Source organism: Hyposmocoma kahamanoa, unplaced genomic scaffold (assembly GCF_003589595.1).
Source record: "Hyposmocoma kahamanoa isolate Upper Pololo Valley unplaced genomic scaffold, ASM358959v1 93, whole genome shotgun sequence".
In the NCBI taxonomy this organism is placed as follows: domain Eukaryota; kingdom Metazoa; phylum Arthropoda; class Insecta; order Lepidoptera; family Cosmopterigidae; genus Hyposmocoma; species Hyposmocoma kahamanoa.
Genome location: NW_020654810.1, coordinates 14,581,258 through 14,603,776, shown reverse-complemented (window position 1 = coordinate 14,603,776; position 22,519 = coordinate 14,581,258). Strand labels below are relative to the sequence as shown.

Here is a 22,519-nt window from a genome sequence, read left to right as displayed (position 1 = left end):
TTAGTGAGAATAATTTGCATATTTTTAATTCCTTCAAAAGTAATCAGTGCCATGTATAATGCTTTGCAATGTTGTATAGTTCTATTTTTGTAAAAATTATAATTATAACCAATTAAAAGGTATCAATGTTGATCTTGAGACTTTCATTTTCCTTTTACCTTTGAAATTATTAAAATTGGCAGAATGTATCTCAAAATAATCCATTTTAATATAGGTGACAGTGGAGATAAAGCAAACCTGGGTGTTCACACAGTCTGCAAAGGAGGGAGGCATTTGTCAATACCATTTGATTCAGCAACTACGAATGGTGATATAAGTGAGTATATTTCTCTTTATTAACTCGTCCTAGAGACACAATGACAAATACTTATAAATATATAAATTTTATAATGGTGGATGGAAACACGGCGCGAATTAGAGTTGACTCTATGTCAAAGTCAAAGATCATTTATTCCATAGATTAAATAAATTTACACTTGAAAACGTTGCATTTAAGCTACTGCTCGTTCACTATGCTGACCTTCCTGAGAAGAACGGGCAAAAAACTGAGGATTGCTCTTTTTAAATGCTATGGAATACACTTTGAAACAAATTTGTGTGGATTCTGGAGCCGTGTCATCTTTCCATATATCTTTATCTAACATGTAGTCTTCAATTTTGTAATATGACTTTCTGATCAAAATATTTTTAATGTAGTCTTTAAACTTAGGAAATGATAAACTTAATATATGCTCCGGAATCTTATTATAAAAACGTGTACAGTTCCCCATAAAAGAGTTGTTTACCTTGATTAAATGAAATCGTGGTATCATGAGTTTGGACTTAGCTCTATGGTTAATATTATGGATATCTTCTTTCTTATTGAAATTATGGATATTTTTACGGGCATATAAAATATTTGAATAAATGTACTGTGTTGCCACAGTCCTGATACCAGTCTCCTTAAACTTTTCTCTGAGAGAAACCCGTGAGCCTAGACGGTACACTGAACGAATCGCTCGTTTTTGCAATACAAATATGGTTTGAATATCTGCCGCTTTACCCCACAATACCGTAGGACATTATACTTTGGAAGTAACTAAAGTTAACTAGTGTAGTAGTACTAACATCGGTAAGGTCACGTATTCTGCAGACTGCGTATGCAGCGGAACTTAATCTGCTGGTCAAAGTAGATATATGTGGAAACCATTGAAGTTTACTATCTAAGGTCACTCCCAAGAAGACTGCTTTATTAACAAGGTCTAACTTTTCTCCGTTTATTTCTATGTTTGGACTAGTCGATTTTACGTTAGGTAATTAAAATTTAACACATTTTGTCTTCTTGGCATTAAGCAATAAATTGTTAGCATCAAACCTATAAACTACCTTAGAGAGGGTATCATTAATATGGTCATAGTTAACGTCATGTCTGTCTGTTTTAAAAATCAAGGATGTGTCATCAGCAAACAATAGTATTTCGCAATGATCCTTAACAAAGAATGGCAGATAATATAAATCAGAAATAAGAAAGGTCCAAGTATTGAGACCTGCGGAAAACCCATTTTTACCGGAGAACCCAAAGAAGTCACTCCATTTATGTCTACTTTCTGAATTCTACCGTTGAGATATATGTCGATACAAGTTCCGACACCTTGCCATTTACACCGTAATGTTCCAGCTTCCTAATAAGAGTAATATGGTCAACGCAATCAAATGCCTTTGAGAGATTACAGAAAACACCAATAGCGTTCTGGGACCTTTCCCAAGCATCAAAGATGTGTTTTAGTAACGCTGCCTCACATCGCTAGTCGATCTACCACTAGTAAACCCGTATTGTTCACCATGAAAAATATGATTCCTACCGAAATAGGACAGTAATTGAGTCAGCATAACCTTTTCGAATATTTTACTTAAAGCTGGTAAAATTGAAATGACATGTGACAACTTAAAAAGTATTTAAAAATATATTCTTGTAACGAAAATTCTCCTTTAGGTCACTAGACAAGCGAGTAGAGACAGCTAGATATTTCACTCTTATATCTCTTGATGTTCCCTTTACTACTAAGTATCGTAACTTATGTTTAATAGTTTGGGATTCAACTAACTGAGCTGAATAGTTTTCCACATTTAGGGAACCCAACATTGGAAGGGGATTGGATTGGCGTGACATGCCAAAATATATCAAAAAATGAACTGCTTGTGGTCTCACATAAGACCGACTGCATGTTGGTAAAAAGAAGACAAAAAATGTTTAATAGCCATAGCCGGTGCTCTTATACTACAATTGAGGCTATCAGCGCAAAAGTGGTGTTACCTTCATTTAATTTTTTGTCTGCAATGTTACTCTGAAATGATAAAGTATGTACATAATTATTATATATTTTGTTGGTAATTCCATGCATAAAAAATATATATTGGTCATATAATGATTACAATGATTAGTGATTACAAATTGATAAAATTTTTTTAGTGCTTTTCGACTTTTTTTTTTATTCTAATGTAAGTGTGCGTTTGACCTCTATCTCACCTGATGGAAAGTGACGATAAGGTCGACGATGGAGAATGCACACGTAAATAATGCCTATTAACTCTCGACTTGAAAAGGTCCAAGTTATAACGTTCAGGGAACAAGTCTGCAGGCAGGGAATTCCACTTCATAGCCGTTCGCCATATAAATGTGGAAGCGTAACGCTTCGTGCGAATCTTTGGAATATCCACAACATAGGGACGGAAGCCAAGCCTACGCTTAGTCCCCCGATGATGGAAAGGGGAAGGCGGAATTAAATCGTATAATTCCATCGCACACTCTCCGTGATATATCCTGTAAAATACCGATAAAAAGGCAACTTTACGGCGGTGTTCGAGGCTCTGCGGCTTCGCCTCTACTAATTCCGAGTCACCTATAAGCCTCTTGGCACGGTTGTCAATTGAATCCAAGGTGGCCAGTTGGCATGTAGCAGAGCCATCCCAAAGGTGGCAGCAGTACTCCACACACGACCATACACGACTCAGTTTTATGTAAGGATAATTTCATTGTATGGGCGAAAAAATCGGTACAGCACAAGATGGTCAAATTTCATAAAATGTTTTTCATACAAAATTATTATGTTCGTCCTGTACAATGAAATGATCCTTACATAAAACCGAGTCGATCAGCATGTGTTTTTTGCCATTCTTCAATATAGGCCCCGCCATTCAAACGTTCCTTGGCGGCAGAAACCAATTTGCTCTGATCCCTTTTAAAATTGGCAAGTGGAGTACCTAATAAAAATTTGTGATCAACATTAATTCATATCGAGTTCTTAGGTTTTCGCGATTGTTACACATAGGAAATGAAACTGTTTTTCCGGATTTACATCGCGTATATTTATTTTTTCAAACAAACCGACGTTTCGGGACCTTTACAGGTCCCATGGTCACGGTTTAGTACTGCAGTCTTATGTCTGTTTGGGATTTTTCATTAGAGAAAATACTGGATCCCAAACTGGTGATACGGAGAAACCATTTTCCCTGTTGAAATTAGGATGTTTTATTAATTTCAATGGCCTCTCGCAGCATCCTGGGTAGATAACGGACTTCTTTTGCAAGGACCTGGGGTTTGTCAAACTTCATTGAATGTGTAGGTATATCCATGACATGCTCGCAGACTGCAGACTTGTTTACGCGACAGTGTTTGACATCAGCTATATGTTCCTTGACGCGGGTACAAATACTTCGCTTTGTTTGTCCAATATAAGAGAGACCGCACTCACAGTCAAGCTTGTAAACTCCTGCATCCTGTAAGGGGATGTTACATTTCACGGGTCACAGGAACTGACAAATCTTCCTCAGGGGCTTGAAATAGGTCTGAAATAGGTAGGAAAAATAGGGTGGTTTGCATCAATATTAGACATAACTGGTTGAAGACTGTACCACCTCAGTCAACCGTGACCATGGGACCTGTAAAGGGCCCGAAACGTTGGTTTGTTTGAAAAAACAAATATACGCGATTTAAATCCGGAAAAATAATTTCGTTTCCTATCAACATTAATTTTTCGCCATTTTTCAATATGGCCGTCGTACAAGCGTTTATTGGCTGTAGATAAAAATTTGCTCTGATCTGACTGAAAACCGGCTGACGACATTCATCGGCACACTGAATTTGCGGTCAAAATATATTTTTGCAATTTTTAATTACATACCTACGGTAAGGTACAGGCCTCGTATATATATAAAATCATCATCATCAACAACGCGCTATAGCAGTCCACTGCTGGACATAGGCCCCTCCCAATGCGCGCCATTTCACCCGGTCCTCAGCTGCATCCATCTGCTGCCAGCAAAGTCACTCCATCTGGGTAGAGGGCGCCTATACTACGTTCGCCACTCAAGAAATCGCTTCCCCCATCGGTTACCGGTTCTTCGACAGATATGGCCAGCCCACTGTCACTTCAGCTTGCTTATTCGACCAGCTATGTCGACGACCTTGGTTCTCTTTTGGTCGGATAACCTCGTTCCTCACCCTGTCCTTCAAATAAACTTCGAGCTTAGCTCGTTCCATAGCTCGCTGAGCTACTTTCAACTGGTGAACTAACTGTATTGTGAGTGTCCACGTCTCGGCTCCGAATCCGAAAAAAAATGGAAATGAAACAATCTTTTTTTCGGATTTAAATCACGTATGTATTTGTTTATTCAAATAAACCAACGTTTCGAGCCCAAAAATAAGTTTCATTTCTAAATATAGCAATCGCGAAAAAGTAAAGACATGTAGTTGTGATGTCTAGAATACTGACTTCATATTATAGACCGTGGTATACACATATTGTATTGTGTTACATTTTATGTATCCAATTTTAGGATATCAATTATTTGTTAAAGTTTTTCGTTCTGAATACGCATGTAAGCACTCGAGTATGAGACTCGTGAAACGTACGGAAGCGTGTACAGACCTCGCGAATTGGCAAGGGAGAGAGGGGTGCGCAGTTAAGATGCGCCGCGCAGCCTCCTCTCGTATCCCACTTCGTGGCGCCGCCATTGTCGAGTTGACGTAAGAATCGAAGACTAGACGGTGAACGCTTCTCGAGTGTTACGTAGATGTAGGGCCCTGAGCCGAGCTTATGTGCTGATGGCCTGGCGGAGGTGAGCGGCGCCGTGGAGGGCCCGCGGACACCACGTGACCGACCTCCGTGGCGGTGCTACGAACCCATGCTCACCCATAGCCGATCCGACAGCGATTTCCCGATATACACTCGAGGTGAGCAAACAATTTTACCCGGCATCGTCGAAATACCCTTATTGCCCATAAACCTGACCTATTTACCATTTATCTAATTCTATTTCGTTAATAGCAATTTAAAGTTATCGACTTTTTTATAATTTGGGAATTGTTTAAATAAAAACAACGTTACACACGCAGTAGCGGTTAGGATTTCCGTATATTATTAATAGAATTTTTTTAATAATGCATACACAACAATCCTCAGATATCATCAAATTATTTTGTTTGCTGTTAGATACTAAAATGAATTAATTTAGTAGTGTCGTCTGAATGTCCAAGGAGAGATTTATAAATCAATATTCTAGCGTCCCGTGTTTACAGCTCGCTCGTAGATTGTTACGAGCATCCGTTTCATCGCTCTTTACATTGAATTTATATGCAATTGTCAGTCTGCTCCTTTGATTATTTTAATTTTATTTTTGTTGTTGTTACCATTTACGAGAGTTTCATACGTTGTTTCAAAACTTGCCTTCAAATTCAAGCCTCGCCGCGTACATTATACGCAACGCAGGCTCCTGGCATGAAAACCATGGTCCGCTTATTTTCTAGGGTATTAGGTATCTATTAATAAGCAAAGGCTATACGCTTAGTCTCACCGGTGAGCTTATACATAATAGGACCTGCTGCGCACTGTGATCATTGAAGTGGCTAATTCAATGTTTTAATGTCACTTGACATTCTTTAATTGAGTGTAATGACTCATGTGATGTGTCTTGGTAGAGTAAATTGATACCCAGACACTCAAACGTCCAGGATCAAATTGTTATGTCATTAAATTTTAATTAGGCAGCTAATCGATTATTGTTGTTAATTCCCTGAATTATGTTTTCGTTTTTTTTATACGCTATTGTGATATCCATCGCCTATAATATGTAGTTTGCGATAACAAGAAAGTAACATTAAAATCGTAAATGCTATACTGGTCGTGTGACATAAGATCTTAAGTCTCCTGTGCCTTAATAAGCACAAGACACGAGATATTTACGCTGGCTTTTCCTAAAGCTGAGCTGCTGTTCAGTAGAAATAAGTGCCCGTCAACCTACCACCAGTAGAATCGAAATAAGTAGTGAATCAATATGACCAATGAAGTTGGTATGAGCAAAAGGCTATACGTATACGATAAGTAGCAGGAGGTACCTCGTAGTGATAACACTATCATGCTTTATCTTATCTAACAAGTTCTGATCGAGACATAAGTAATCTTAGTTATTTTTTGTATTTCACTTAAATAAGACTTTTTATGTGTAATAGACTAGTGAACGAGTGTACCTAATAGTGAATGACCAAGCTGTGTTGTATAAACATGGATGATTTATTTCTCAAGGCCAAAACGAAACGAAGACCTATTGATGATGACACGACGAGCGAAAGTGGTGTTATAGACGGTAATGAAGGTTTCTTGATAAATCTAACATTTTCTATGTTGGGAACGAACAGGTGACAGCCACTTTTTATTTACGTTGTCAAATAGTCAAAAGCGACTTACAACCTGAAGTCTTGTTGCAAACTCAATCATCATACGTAATTAATATCTCTCTAAATATAGTATATACTTTTAAATAGTTATTTCACCTGCGGCTGTTCAATAGTACGAGTGCATAGGGAGTTTGCAATGGGTGTTGTGTACACCTGCTCTTAGAGACGCCGCGGTGAGGGGATTTCACGTGAGTCGGTGGTATCGATGCATGTCCGATAAAATTAAATTACTATTGTACATAATCATTTTCTTTGTCAAATAATCACTACATTTCCCTCCTGTGGTTTTGTTTCCTTACTGAAACTTTTTGACATTTAATTACAGCGTGTCTACTAACTCTATTATTAATTCTTCAGCTACCTTCTTTTGCTTTTCTCTGAAAGTCGTATATTATGTAGAGAGAGGTAGAGATATATTTATTTGTAAGCATACACGGTAAATACAGTTTACATATTTAAGATTACACTTATAATTCAGCGTGTTGCGCCAGTAACTGGCATACAAATCTCAATATCAAATATTATACATTGTTCACATTTATTACATATAGTCATATTACATTATATAATTAAAATCATATCGTATTACATTATATAATTAAATTTTGTTCATTAAATAATATAATTAAAGAAAAATTATGATTTAATAAAGAAGAGGAACGTATGTCAAAGTAGTAGATTTAAGTAGATATGCAGGCTTCAAAATTTAAATGTCAAAAACTCATTTACATTACAAAAACAATTTGTCACAAGCAATTCAAATAGTATTTTCTTAAATCTAGGACGTAGGTTACATTTTTATATTGTCAGGTAATACATTATATATACATATTTACGCACATGTTTTGTCACCTTTGAAAACGTGTAGTAGTGTGTACATATCGGGCCAAACGATAGGGATATCGGATTAAAAACGAACATTTTTGAAGTAAATAAATAACTATGTTTTTTGACAAAAATACACATCTCGAATATATAGAAAGGAAGGGACAATATTCTTAGTTTTTTAAATAAAGGTTTGCAGCTATCTCGCATACCAGCACCACACGTCGCCTTTACGCACTTGTTCTGTAGAGTAGGCCTATAAACAGCATTTTCGAGTCCAAGTCTAAATATCTCCATTCAATGCTTCACAATAAAATAGTAAGTTATAAGTACGAAGATAGTTAGCGTAGTCTAACGGGCAGGTCAACAAATCGAGCAAAACGATTGCAATCCCTCCGGGCGCCACAACGCCGGTTGTCTGCGTGTTGACGTGCGTCGGGCGGAGGCTCGCCATGCCATGCCGCGGCTCGGTGAGGCGAGGCGAGTGCATTGCAACATGCAGGGCAGGAGTGGAGCGACAGAGGCAGGCAGGCGGGCCCCCACCCTGCCCCGCGTTGTCGTCTCGGCCCGCGCGCCAGTTCGCCGTTGTGCGTCTCTCGCGGCGCAGGCACTTTGCTATGATCGCCTCGTCATTGGAATTTTAGTAACGGTTTCGCGTGTGGCTTTGTTCAGTGTTTACGGACAGTGTTATTGTATTATTTTAATGCCGAAGATGCTCAGGATACGACATGGACGTGCGTAGTTGACATGTCGCTGAGCGCGCCCGCCCAGGCGGCGCGCGGGGCCCGGACCAGTAGCCTCGACCAACTGGATTTCCAGGAGCGAAGGCAGCTCATAGCAAGCACCTTGTCCCTTACGGATTTCTTGCACGTCGGGGCGAAGGAGGTAGCTGCAGTTGCCGGTCAGTCCCCTTCGCATTTTGTCTCGCACGCCCAACCGCATTCCTAACAATAGCTTTGCGAAATCAAAGACTCATGCACGACATTTGGCGTGTATATATTCCATTCAAAAGTTTACATAAAATGAGTGTTCGTATTAAAACCATTATTAAAAAAAATATGTGTTTCATATGTTAGTGTTACTTGAAATAAGTTTTGTATTTTATATAAATAAGTCTTCTTGATCGAACCATGAAACTCTACATTTGAAAATAAGGACTAATTAAAATATTTTGTCAACAAGTACCTGTCTGATTCGCTGTTACGGATTCTGTAGAGTGGACTTTTGTTCGTGAAATAACTATTAAAGTTAACTTTGTATTGAATATAAGTATGCCTGCCTACTGAAACTGTACTTAGATCCTGCTTAACGAAAGTAATTTGCGATACTAGTACAATATTAAAATAATAGAATATAGTAAATGATTTCCCTAAAGTATAATCGTTTCGAGCATAAAAACATTTTTTCTTATAACTCTACAATGATATCGCCACGCTACCTGCAGGAGTGGTTCGAGTTGGTCACGGTATCGCCATTGTGCCCGCCTACTTATCATTAACCTTTGCGTGTTTTATTTATTTTTTGTTTTGGACCCGTGGCTACGAGGAATTTAAATAAAAAAGGCTGTTGTGTAATGTTTTGAACTTGATGTCTATGGGAAAAACTAGATCTCTGTATGCGGTCTTCTCGGCCCTTCTCTCTCTCTCTCTCTCTCTCTCTCTCTCTCTCTCTCTATGTTTTCCCTTCCATCCTAATCAGAGTTGTGGTTATTAATAAATAATAGATAAGCCGCGCAAGGCGGTACGGCTAGTTAAAACTGTATTCCCAGGTTTCCAAATACGGTTGCGCGGATATAAGATTTGACCTCAGGTTCGACTTCGAAATCATGTCCAAGACAACCTCAGAGAAGGTCGCTCAAAAGGCCATTTCTAGTGATCTCCGAAGTGAGTAGGTATTCAAGGTACTTATAATAAATACCTATCGCGCTAAGCCTTAACTGCGCACTAGCTATGAAATACATAATTGAGACTATCTTGTCGTATTATCGCTTCTTTGTCTCTCTTACTTACTACATACAAAAGGTTTGTTCGCTGGTACTTAAACATATACTGAGAACAAAAGAGAGACTGGATTTACTCATCATGTTTTCCCATGCGTATATATCATTGAAAGTGAAAATATGATTTTCCATTCGTAGCGTAATGAAGTACAGTACTAGTAAAACGCACCGAGTAAAAAACTAAAAAAGCGTTTATTGCTGTTGCTACTCTGCTAATTACGGTAAACCCAGGGAATCCAGCTAGAATAGAAGCAATAACAATGCCACAACTATACAACAATACATGTTATCGCCAGAGAATTATTTGTGGCTGGTGATGTCACATTGTCGTTTGCGCTTACACAATTTGTGAATGTAACCACATGTAACTAACTGTATGTTTGTGATTTTTGCGTTTAAATGTGAGACGCTTTATTAGCGGAAACGCTTTTGATCGGATACCATAAAAGTAGATACTAATCGCGTTTTAGTTCCGAGTCTTCGCTATAGAAAGGACCGGGACGCGACGTAGTATATTAAATATACATTATGAAATGAAGAATTTTTCATCATAGTATACTTGTATATGGTCGAAATGACAGAAAACATTAGTCAACATATCTATACTCTACATATTCAGGAAGGAAACATAATGTTAAACATATTTACGATATTTTACCTCCTACTCAATAGAAGAGTCTCTGTTGACGAAATTTATTCAATGGCACAGCGTTATTTTTAAATAAAATAAATCAAATGACACAGAAACGACTCGCTTGTACGTATTTTTTCGGCCGAGGCGCAAGTCGATTAAGTAAAGTTTTGGCATTTGAGTATTGTAATGAGAACAAATGCATAGTTTGGTTAATTTACGAACGGCCACGGGTCAAAATAAGTCGACCTGCCAATTGGACCTCTTCCAACCGACTTTAGTGCGATACCTAGTGTTAATTTAACCAAGTAAACATAATTACTCGTTAACGTGGATAACTTATCATATCAATATTCTAAGTGTTTACGAACGAGCGTCCCGCATAAACGGTACGGCACTAATCATTGCAAATCATTTCAACGAATGTTTTTGTTAACTAATTAGAAACAATCATGTGGTAAATTATGCAACTATTTGCGTGCAAACTTTGGAATAACCAAGTCTTAACAGGTGCAAGGCCAGTTTGCCTAAAGTAAAACCAATACTTGTAGTCGTCAATGATAATTTATCATACATATTGTCTCGTCACAATACCGAATGCAAACAAACATTTAAATTAAATATTTAAAAAGTAAAGTGGTATTTCATATCCTTTATTAGACTTATTGGAGTTATTAGAGCATACACGTATACGAGGATGAAAATGTCGTGTTTGAGTAGGTGACCAATAAATAGAATATAAGAATTGTTAATAACACTTGACGTTCTATTTATTTACTGACTTCAAAATAGGAAGAGATTGTCAATTCGACTGTATTTTTTGTGTATTTCCGATTTTTAACCGACTTCAAAAAAAGGAGGAGGTTCTCAATTCGACTGTACTTTTTTTTGTATGTATGTTACGCGATAACTCCGTTATTTGTGAACCGATTTTCATGATTCTTTTTTTGTTGGAAAGACGGTACCTCCATAGTGGTCCCATTTCATTTTGAAGAAAATCATCCACCTCTAAGGTTAGCTGATCACGCATGAACATTCATTTTTATAAATAGCGCTTAAATTTTACTTAAGGAGCAATTATTTTAATGGTTGGTTTTGCTATTCTCCAATTCAAGGCGTTTTTCTCTCTCAATATACTTTGAGTAGTGAGAACCCATTTTTATTATAGGTGTACCAGAATCTGATAGCACTTAGACAAGTTGAAATTTGTAGTGGGCAACATCAATATAGTAGGGAAAAATGTACTAGATACTTGACATATTTTATTTGACCAAAATTGATCTATCCTCGTACATGTTTTAAGATCTGTTTGAATTTGTGTGTAAGAGAGGTTAGTAATTTCTGATAGATTTTAAAATTAAACAAAAATATATTAATTAGATTGTGGGTGATAGATTTATTTACGTTCGCAGTTTGAAGCAACTCGCATTTACGTCATTTATCTTTTTTTTCCAACCAATCATTGTACATTAATTTGGCTTCGTTAAAAATTCAAAGATCAAGTTTATTTACTCCTACTAATCGGAAGACTTGAGACCTGGTTGTAAATCGTGAATTGTGACTTAGATGCACCTAATTCGTCGCTGATTTTGCGATAAACAATATAACAATGTTTTTTGCTTGAGATTGAAGTGGATTTTTGTAATTATTGCTACAATGAAAAAAGTTTAGCAGACATTCATTTGACACAAGTAATATTTTGGATTGACATGTGACAAGTTAACATTGCCAGGTGAAAATTGTTCGATTTTTCTAATATTTAATGCCATGAGATTCTGGTACACCTATATCTCCTGTGTCAAGTCCTGTATAGTGGCGAACTAGGGGATATTTCAATAAAATTTGGCAAATAGATGTAATTCCACGTCCTTTTGAGGTCGGTTTTTTTAGTACTCTGTACTGAGATTATGATGATTATTTTTTTTGTTGGATAGGGTTAGGGGAGAAGTGGGTAATCGTGGTCTGTGGAAAATGGTGGTCACTCGTGTACCTAAAAATCTAAACGTGAACCGGGATCGGGATACCCCGCAAAGGCTTGGCCATTAATCCCCATCATCGCGGCGAACGATTCGCTAGGTGATAGTGAAGCTTTAGAGCGAGACAAACGAAAGATATAGCTCCCCGTTAATCTAATTCTCGAACGATATAAAATCGAAGGTATGTGACACATTTCACTATGTTCACTAGTGAAAATTTTGTGTATATTGAAGCTGGCAATCTGGCATTAAGAATCGTGATTTCCTGCTTATTTTGCACTTAATCTTCTGAACTTTTTGATGACATTTTTTATTTATAGGCAGATAATTTGTGGATAATATGAGTCAGCTGAGAGTCAAAGAGACTTTGGCTTTAGGTTGGTTGGTACTTTCCCATTTAACCACAACGTGTTCACTGAAGAAGACTTAGAAGCGGCCCTATTGTTTCTCAATCTCAATTAAATGACAAAAATGATGACCCAGAAAGAATTAGATGCATAATATGCAACGAATTCGGACAAGACAATGAAATGTGGTACTAGTGCATTTTGTGTGTCAAAGCACACACAAAGTGCACTAGTACCACATTTGTGTAGTGCAGTCTGTGACTTCGGCAAGTCATGTTTGTGATATTTATTTAATTTACCTAAAGAACAATGACAAAATTATATCTAGTTAAAAGAATTCGTGAATCACCCCCCAGATGGCACGTTTCACAAAAAAATAATTTGCATCTGAGTTACCAGTGCAATAGTCTGTGGTATGTTATTAATTAACTTAGTTTTTTTTGTTATGGCTTAACTTCATGCCTTTTGACCATACCAGTACACAAAATAATTTCCTCTGACCTTTCGTCACGTCACAAACCCACGGCACCATTCAACTTCTATTAACCATGTTTGAGGTTTCTGTAGTTTATTTTGATATAATAATACACCGAATATATTTTATCCAATTACGTAACACATAATCTCCGAAACTTTCCTGACTTCTCAGAATAGTAAACCCAAACAAAATTTGTTGAGAAATTTCAACTCTATATTTTCACATATTTTTCATAAACAGACGCATACAAATTATGTCAACAAAAATTTATATGGGAGTTTGCCATTGTCCTTTACTTGCAAATTGATGACCACATTTGCCAATACGTAGAGGCAATGGCGGTCAAAATGATGATTCCCAAATTATAAATTCAAAGTGACTGCAACGTATCTTAATGATTAGTTTATGTTAATTTTATTATAAGGTGATTGCAATAAATATTTTATTTGTAATTCGAATGTTATTACAATAATGCTTAAGTGACTCCTAATGCTCCCTTTTCCCTACCTCAATAATGGTCCCATTCATATTGAAAGAAAATTTACTACCTCTATGGGTAGTTTGGGTAAGGCGATATAGAGTGGTAAATTAGGGGATTTTTCACCTTATTTCACTTAACCGATTTCAATAAAACTTGGCACATAAATATAATTCCTATAAAAATAAAATGTTATGGTGACCTAGCTCTAATCTGATGTTGGAAATGGTACAGCAGCTATTGTGTTTGGGCTCATATGATTCGTTTTGACGAATACTTTCATTTATGTGTTGAGTATATCGTTGAGGATACCGCGGTAACGAACATGGCAAAAGCAGATAAGATTTGATGGGTACTTTTTTTTTAATTAAAATGTTATAATTATCTATAAACAACTTTAGAATAATTAATTTCTATACGAGACGTCTAATGTATGCTACGTGCCTATATTTATTACATCCTCATTAGTATTCATAATATTAAATGCTATGCCAATTCGTTGTTACGCAATAAACTGCGTCGGTGATTCACTACTACGTCCAGCAAGTGCACATAGAATGTTGATTAATGTTAACTTAAACGTATTGTCCTAGACTGCGTACTACGGAAATTGTTGCTCCTAGTTTTCGTTTTATTACAAAAATATTATATTTTAATTGAAGTTTGTGTACGAGTTATACCTAAAAATTTATTACAGAAGACGTCAGAAACATTGTATTTTGATATAGGCGATAATAAATAAATGTTTAATCATTAATATGTCTTTTATGTATCAATTGAAAACCTTTCTGGCAAACGCTAAGACAATTCACTAACAATGAAATCCTGAAGCACGCTATGGTGGATTGTTCATGAATAGCGGTCACGGTCCTTGAAGGTAAGGAAGCAGTGCGTTGGTGCTGCGCCATCGTTCCCACCTAGGGTCGTCTTATCGCTCCGAGACGCGTGATTCACAGATCTATGTTTTTACGACTATAGACGCTTGTTCTTTTTTGCCTGAATACTCACAAGAACGACGCTCCAACAACCCTCCCGGTTTACCCACCCGCGCTGCCTATATTTCCAGTTGGAGTAAAGTACACGAACATAACAAGTAACGAGACATCAGAGTTATTGCGTAGTATTTATACTTCTAGACAAGGCAACGCCAACGTGTCAAAGGATTCGTAATATCTACGCCGCATCCTCCTACGTGCAAGATATGATTAACGATCCGTATTGTTGCGAGCTCTAATCATCCTTAACTAAAATTTCAAAATACTCAAAGCTATTTCGAAATCAAGAATTGCAGCAAAGTTATTCTACATCTTGTATCTAACCAAGTAACAGCACTGACGGAGTAAGACAGACGTTGCTTTATCACTAGTCTTTGCTATTTTCGTACATTATGTTATAATGCAGCATATCTGTACAGAATTTTATAGTACTTAGATAATTTTGTACTGTGATATACACACATCAAAAGTGTCTAGGGATCAAGTACGTTTAAGAGTATTGCTGCAATTATGTTTAATTATATTAACATTTTTGTATCGCTATTGATACTTTTTAGTGAGTTTTAACATTTAAATAAGGAATATTGTTTAAAATTCGATAATAAGAAGAAAATCGATTGTCAATGTGGTTTTGTATAAAAATGAGTTATAGCGTTTTGACAAAATCATTACAATATCTGCATCGGAACCGAAACAATTTACATTATTATGGAGAGACGACATCATTTAACCCGAGAAGTGATGATGCGAGCCGTCGGAATGTTGGAAGCTGGTTCCAGGCAACGTGCTGTGGCTTTCACTCTTAACACTACACAGAGCGTCATAAGTCGCCTCTGGACGCGCTATCGCATGACGGGCAGCGTGGCCGAGCGACATGGAGGACGATCTCGCATCACGACTCGCAGACGGGACCGGTATATCCAAAATACTGCTCGACGGAATCGTACCATGACCGCCATGATGTTGGTTACGAGGCTCCACAGCTCCTCAGGCTTGCTAATAAGCGATCAAACAATCCGAAATCGTTTACGTGAAGTGGGTCTGCGATCCCGAAGGCTGCTCAGAGTTCCACCTATTGCACCCTGCAATCGCGAACACAGAAACTGGGAGGAAGAAGACTGGCGCTATGTGTGCTTTTCGGATGAATCCTGCTTCGGTATGAGACCGGATACAAGACGTACTCGAGTTTGGAGAACATCTGGACGTCATGAACGTTTGAGATATTGTCAGGAAGTTCATCCATATGGTGGGGAACAATAATGATATGGGCCGGTATTTGGATCGGCGGAAGAACCGATCTCATTTGGATCAGGGGTAACCTCAATGCTCAAGTTTACGCAGAGAGGATTGTTTCAGATGTTATCATCCCTTTGCGAGGCCAGTTGGGTGATTCATTTCAACTAATGCATGAGAACGCACGTCCACACACGGCTAGAGTCGTAACACGCATTCTTGCCGAAGCTCGTATCAACGTTCTGCCGTGGCCTGCTCAATCGCCAGACCTCAATCCAATTGAGCACGCATGGGATATGCTTCAAAGAAGAGCTGTGCCGAGTATGCATACCGTACATACTCTACAACAATATTTTGACTTGTTACAAAACACATGGGCGGCCATTCCTCAAAGTGATTTTGATGAACTCATCTTAAGCATGCCAAATCGCTGTAATTGTGTGATTCGTGTTAATGGTGGAAATACAGATTATTAATTTTCTTATCTTTACAATAAAAATGAGCAAAATCATCATTTTCGCCATTTTTTTGTCATTTAATTGACGCCGTTAATTTGAGTTTTTTCCCACAATTTGCAAAAACATCAATTTTAGTTTATTTTAATTAAATATAGGGGTAAGCGGTTAAATAAAACATAAGCATTAAAGTAAGAAGTCGTCCTGGAAGACTGGATTTGGTAAATATTGTTTAAATAATTTTTATTTCAAAAATATTCACTTGATCCCTAGACACTTTTGATGTGTGTACATAACGACATCGTGGAAGTTTAAACAAAATTAGGTTTTCTTATCAGCATTTGTTAGGACGTCACCCCTAAGACTAACGAAAAATGTATAGTATCTTAAATATTCATGTACTGTACCTACTTTAATAATAATATAATAAATGACGCATACACTCAACATAGCCCCGCACTAGGGAAACCCTGTGTCGCGGGTGCCATGGACACACACATAGACAACCACAAATTACACCCAAACTTACGAGAGAAATAATTGTAGGCCATACAACTATTTCTCCCGGCCCGGGAATCGAACCTGGAACCTCTGCGTGGCAGTCCGGCATGGTAACCGTTCGGCCACGGAGGCAGTTAATTGTATTGTTGTTGTTAGTTGTATTGTTTAGTTGCATTAACCCTGTGCACTTCGTATCATTTTTAATATTTTTTTTAATAAAACGGGATGTGTAGAAATTGAAAGTTTCAATCGCTAATGAATATGATTCGACTATCAGAGGGAGTATGTACCTATAAATATTCTTCTCGATCGCACATTTCAAGACGCAAATGAGTGAGAAGAGCGTCTCTTGCTGGATAAATACAACGATGTCTCTCGTGTTATTAGACCTAACATGGTAGATATAAAAATTACCTTAATAAAAAAATATAGCCCGAAAGCAAACGACTTGTACTATTACTTAAGATATTTATTGCATGTAAATGCAACCATAAGTTGGTATTAAATCTGTTGCTACACGGATCTCAGTAATCGAAACAAAATGTCGTAATTCGAAGATTCAACTAAAGTACAAATTTCGACCCACAGTTTGGTGCCTTTTTGAATAACAATGACTCGGTCGTGATTTATTTTATGCATGCCATAATGGGACTTAGCTTTCTTGTGATCCTTCTATCCGGTTACTCGTGAATTATCTAGTGAACTCGACAGACTGTATTAACTTCTCCGCCCACAAAGCCAGCAATTTGTTTCCTAAAAGTTCTCGGTATTGCGGATAAGAAACACGAGTCGAATCTTATCAAGCAGTGGTGTTAATCACACCAAAAAGATAGTTGATGAGGCTCTTCTTGTCCAAGCGTCTTTATAACCAAGTATTAAATTGTAACTAGCAAGTTAACAAATCGTAATTTAGTGTAATCGCATAGTCACAAAAAAATCGTTTAGTTATTTTACTGTCCATCGGGATATTCCGTCACCAACATTCTTAGCTTAGAACTGAATACGTTAACGAAATTCTACAATTTTGTAACTAGTATCTATTTAATCTAGTCGCAATCAGATCTAAGATATATACAGTGGTTCCTGAGACTCAAAATGGTGTCGCAGATGTGCGGTATTATAGGACCCACAAAATTAGGACTCTACCTCATAAGTAAAGTTTTATATACTCTATTATGTGACGTTGGAATAAGGCACGCCTATAGTTCCCGTTAGCATTGTGACAGTCACGGGCAGCTCTCAACAATGGCTTCTCAATGCAATGAGGCCATTGATTGTGTCGACGTATGTGAGTCTATTGGACACCGATGTTGCTGGTATCTATTATCTGTATTGACGCGGGTTTGTCTCTGCATTTTGTTTTGCTATATTCTTATCACTCGTTTGCAAGTTAACTCTTGCGCGTATAAATCAAAGTAGAAAAGATGAATATTTGTTATTACATTACCTACTATCTAATTTTAACTCGCACGGTCCAGTCTATTTTTTCTTGCATGACATGAATGTGCGTAACAAGTCTCACACATAGATTTAATATTAACATAATGCTAAATCTATGGTCTCATATCATCACGATTTTTCAGTAATCATACGCAAAAATATACTGCGGACCTAAAAGGTCAAGGACATTATTGCAGCGTTAATAGTCTACTGGTAATTTGGTACCAAAGGGACCAATAAATACTTATAATTCTTTACATAATTACTTTATAAACATAAATTACAAATTAATAAATTACATTTGTTTTTACTTATTACGGTTATATATATACACTGTTTTTTGTGGATAAGTTTCAAGGAACGATAATTGAAATTAGTACCAATCAGATTTAAATTATTTTATTAGTGAAATCGACAGCTTGTTCGTTGTCCTTAAGTAGTTATGGCCATAGGGTCACATGCATGGTTTTACTGTGATCAATTTTCATAGCAGATATTACATTCAGTACAGATTCAAACTCCAAAAGTTATAAAAAAAGACCTACGGAAACCTACTGTGTAAGGAAAGAAATACATTCCTTACACAATATTGTTGACAACTACGTACATATGTTATAAATAAATAAATAAATTGTTTATCGTATAACTTACTGTACAAAGGAATAACTAAAGACTAATTATACGAATCAATGTAAAATATAACACATATACCTGAACTAGGAGAATCCTGTATTTCAGGTAAAATGTACTAATTATATAGGTGAATATATTATTAAATTATAAACAAAGAAATAATAACTAAACAATAAAATGCAAATCATACCTATACGCTTAAATTAGACAACATTTATTTTGGCATAATTAATAAATTCTCTGTATCGTCGTAGGACATATTTTGAAGGAATTCTTGTAGAGTGTAGTTCCTTTATGTAACAAAAATGATATATGGCGAATTAGGAGTTTAATTTATTGTACAAAAATGGTCCAAGAAACACAAAAAATCTGGGAATGAACGTAAGTCAATGGAATGAACACATGCTTTGATGATACAATTTTGGGGCAGACAATATCTTTCCATCGTTAGTGTTTTCAGTACTATATGGGAGTGCAACGTGCTCTTTGACAATTGTGGACTAAATAAATTATTGCTTTACAGTTAGTACCTTACACGACTTATACAGAAGGTCAGTGGGGTAAAGGAAAGGACGGAAGATAGAAACCTTTAAAACCGGTCGTTGGGCTCTCTCAACGATTGGTAATGAAGTTTTAGCAATACCACCCCAAGATGAAATGCAATATGTAATAATTGATTGACATATGGAATAATAAACTTGCCTGATTGTTTTAAAATCAGCAAAAGCGCGTAGTTTTTTAAACACATACATTAGCTTACGGATTCGACCGCTTAGTGCTTCGATATGGTGCTTAAAAGAGAGATAATTTTCTATTATAACACCTAAATACTTTACTTTGTTAGTAATAGCAATGTCTGGACACTTACACAGGTTGTTAGTAGTCTCCTTACAATGGTGAGCATATAGTCTTATGCTAGTTATAGCAGACTTTGGTTTTCGCATATAGAACTGCATGAAATTAGTTTTTGTCCGTGTTTAGTGTTAGTAAATGTTGCTGGAGCCAGTTATTTACGACATTGAAACCTTGCTGTGCATACTCTTGGACTTCCTTATCAGAGTTAGCAGAAAAAAGCAGAGCAGTATCATCAGCATATAAGATGATCTTCCTACCTTCTACTTCTAGATTACAAAGGTCATTAATGTAGATCAGAAACAGAGTGAGGCCTAGAATACTTCCTTGGGGAATTCCAAATGCAGTACTCTTGAGATCAGATCTGAAAACGTGACCTATTTTGACATATTGGAAGCGCTTCTTCAGATAATCTGCAAGTAATTTTAGCTGTATAGCTCTTATACTTAAGGATTCAAGCTTCTGCAATAGGATGGGTATATAAACTGTATCTTCGCTTTTTAGCTTTCGCGAGGTCCAGAAATATCCCCACTGTTTTATTACCATTGTCAAATTCCCTTGCTAAAAATCCGTAAGATGATGCACAGCGTCAGATGTCGATAATTCGGATCTAAAACCGAACTGTGTTTTAGATAATAGGGAATGTTTCTACAAATACAAGTCTATTATTTATGAGTTTTTCTAATATTTTAGATATTGCTGGCAGTAACGAAATAGATCTATAATTCGTTATTTGATTGTTACCAGATTTATGTACCGGGAAAACAACAGCTTTTTTAAGCACATAGGAAATATTCCTTTTGTTATAGATAATTGTAAAATGAATGTAATCGGTGAAAGTAGGATGTGCCTGAATTGTTTTAGTATTTTGTTTGATATGTTATCATGACCAGGAGCACTATCGTCTTTTAGGCTCAAAATTATTCTTTCAACCTCACTTTCGTCCATATCTAATAGTACAAATGATCCCAGAGACTTGCTACAGGTGGATTGAGTGTTTTGTGGTGGAGAAAGCGACGAAGTTAAAATTTTTTATGCTACATTTTTACCTGCGTTAACGAAAAAATCATTTGCGAAGTTAGCAGATATCAGCTCAGATGAATGGGCTTTCAATAATCCTGAAGATGATTCATGCCGTTTCGATGTATATGTTACATTTTTTTATATATTTCCAAACTTTTGTATTGTCTGTACCAGCTTTGTCCAATTCCTTTTCATCGTAACTATTTTTAACTTTTTAAAGTTCTTCAGTTCTTTTATACGATGCTTGTAATATTAAATTACCTGTACTATATTTAACCTACATATGTAGTTTATCCCTATGTCGCATACAGCGAGGTGTAATCCAAGGCTTGATGTTCTAATTTTTATTATTTAATCGCATGACCTTTACCTTTACCTGTATTACAGGTATTTTTATGCCTATCTCAGGCACCAGTCTCTCGCAAATAAGGTTTAATATTAAACTCATTAGTCAGTAAGCATCTTTTGTTTAAACTATTCACCTTGTATGTTGAGAGAAAATAAAATAAATTATTATTATTATTACTTAATATTGATCGCATTTTTTACTAAGTAGGACATACAGAAATCCGCGTCATCAGTATTACAACCTGGGTTAAAGTCAATGTTGCATAAATCTTCTTCAAGTTTATTTATATTGATTTTAGAAATGATTTACGCTCAAGTTGAATTAATACTACATTTTTAAAAGATGATAAAAGTTGAAACGTACCGTTAAGTGAGTCAGTAAAAATTTTGGTAGGTATTTCTAAAAGAAGGGGGTCTGTACAAAACTAATATTGCTATGTGTGATCCAATTTTGATTAGGAGCCGATTGCAGTCTAATATATTGGTTCTTCTACTGAGATATTTAAATTATTCCTAGCATAAACCATTATACCGTCATGTTGGTTGTAATTTTCCTTAGATCTGGGTATATTATGGCCTGGCATGGGTGGTAAATTTCTATATTTATCTAACCAGCACTCTGTCAGAATTATGACATCACAGTTAGACCCGCATCAGTCCCTTCCTGTTATGTTACAAATTGTAGTATACTGAACTTCAATAGATATAAACGTTCTATCTGTTATTGGTTATAGCCAAGAAACAAAATGGTTCGGCGGTACGAACGAACAGTCTCAGCTCGGGTGCGCGGACACCGCCGGCGGAGCGACCTAAGTCAAAGTTCTCCGCTTTCGGCAGATTATTCAAACCTTGGAAATGGAAACGGAAAAAGAAATCAGAAAAGTTTGAAGCAGCTTCTAGAAGTGAGTATAACAAAAAAAACCACCACATAGAAAACATTTTTAAAGAATTGATCACACGCTTCGTTCTCGTTTCTCGGGAATCAGATTTAAAAAATCATGAGTGAATTGGTAGTTAAATCTAACCCATGTTACAGTTAGCACTTACTACTTGGAATTTTGGTCACTGGTTACATTATCCATATAAAGATCTTTAAACGAGCTTAACCGACCACAGTCTATGGTTAGTACAAAACCTCAATATTGTCGTTCGTGACCGAGAAGATGTAAAAACAATTTGTTTCGCTCGCATGTGCATTTTGCTTGAAACAAATTCAACAAAAACTAAAATTTCACTTTCTTAAATACTTTTACGGTGTTTTCGGCAGAGTCTTAAATTAAATCGTTCTTGTTTTGCAGCGTTAGAGAGGAAGATATCCGTCCGAGCGAATAGAGATGAGTTAGTGCAGAAAGGCATCCTTTTACCGGAGAGTCCAGTTACTCCTGTACCCGAAGGCAGTAAGTAGTCTACCATTTCATAATGCTACTTCCCTTTATCAAGATAATAACAAAACGACAGGTAATTTTAATACTTCTACAATTATTCCAAAGTATTGTTAATGAGCGTTGATAATGAGTGAATTTCAGTTTTTCTTTTTTATTAGTCGAGCAAATAAAATGTCAATATCAAAAGAGTAACTTATCGAGTACACCT

At 36.5% G+C, this 22,519-nt stretch overlaps 1 protein-coding gene across 3 annotated transcripts in view; it reads left to right on the top strand.

Annotated features, from left to right (window-relative positions):
* Positions 1-5,038: 5,038 nt before the first annotated feature.
* Positions 5,039-22,519, top strand: part of LOC113237601 (phosphatase and actin regulator 4) — a 54,784-nt gene continuing 37,303 nt past the window's right edge. The window contains exons 1-3 of one of the 3 annotated variants that reach the window (XM_026474179.1): positions 5,039-5,212; positions 21,661-21,828; positions 22,225-22,323. In XM_026474179.1, the coding sequence (XP_026329964.1) occupies positions 5,164-5,212; positions 21,661-21,828; positions 22,225-22,323 (316 nt within the window). In that variant the 5' untranslated portion in view covers positions 5,039-5,163. Of the gene's footprint in view, positions 5,213-8,046; positions 8,439-21,660; positions 21,829-22,224; positions 22,324-22,519 lie in introns of those variants that run through there. The other 2 variants (XM_026474177.1, XM_026474178.1) reach the window with 2 other exon arrangements.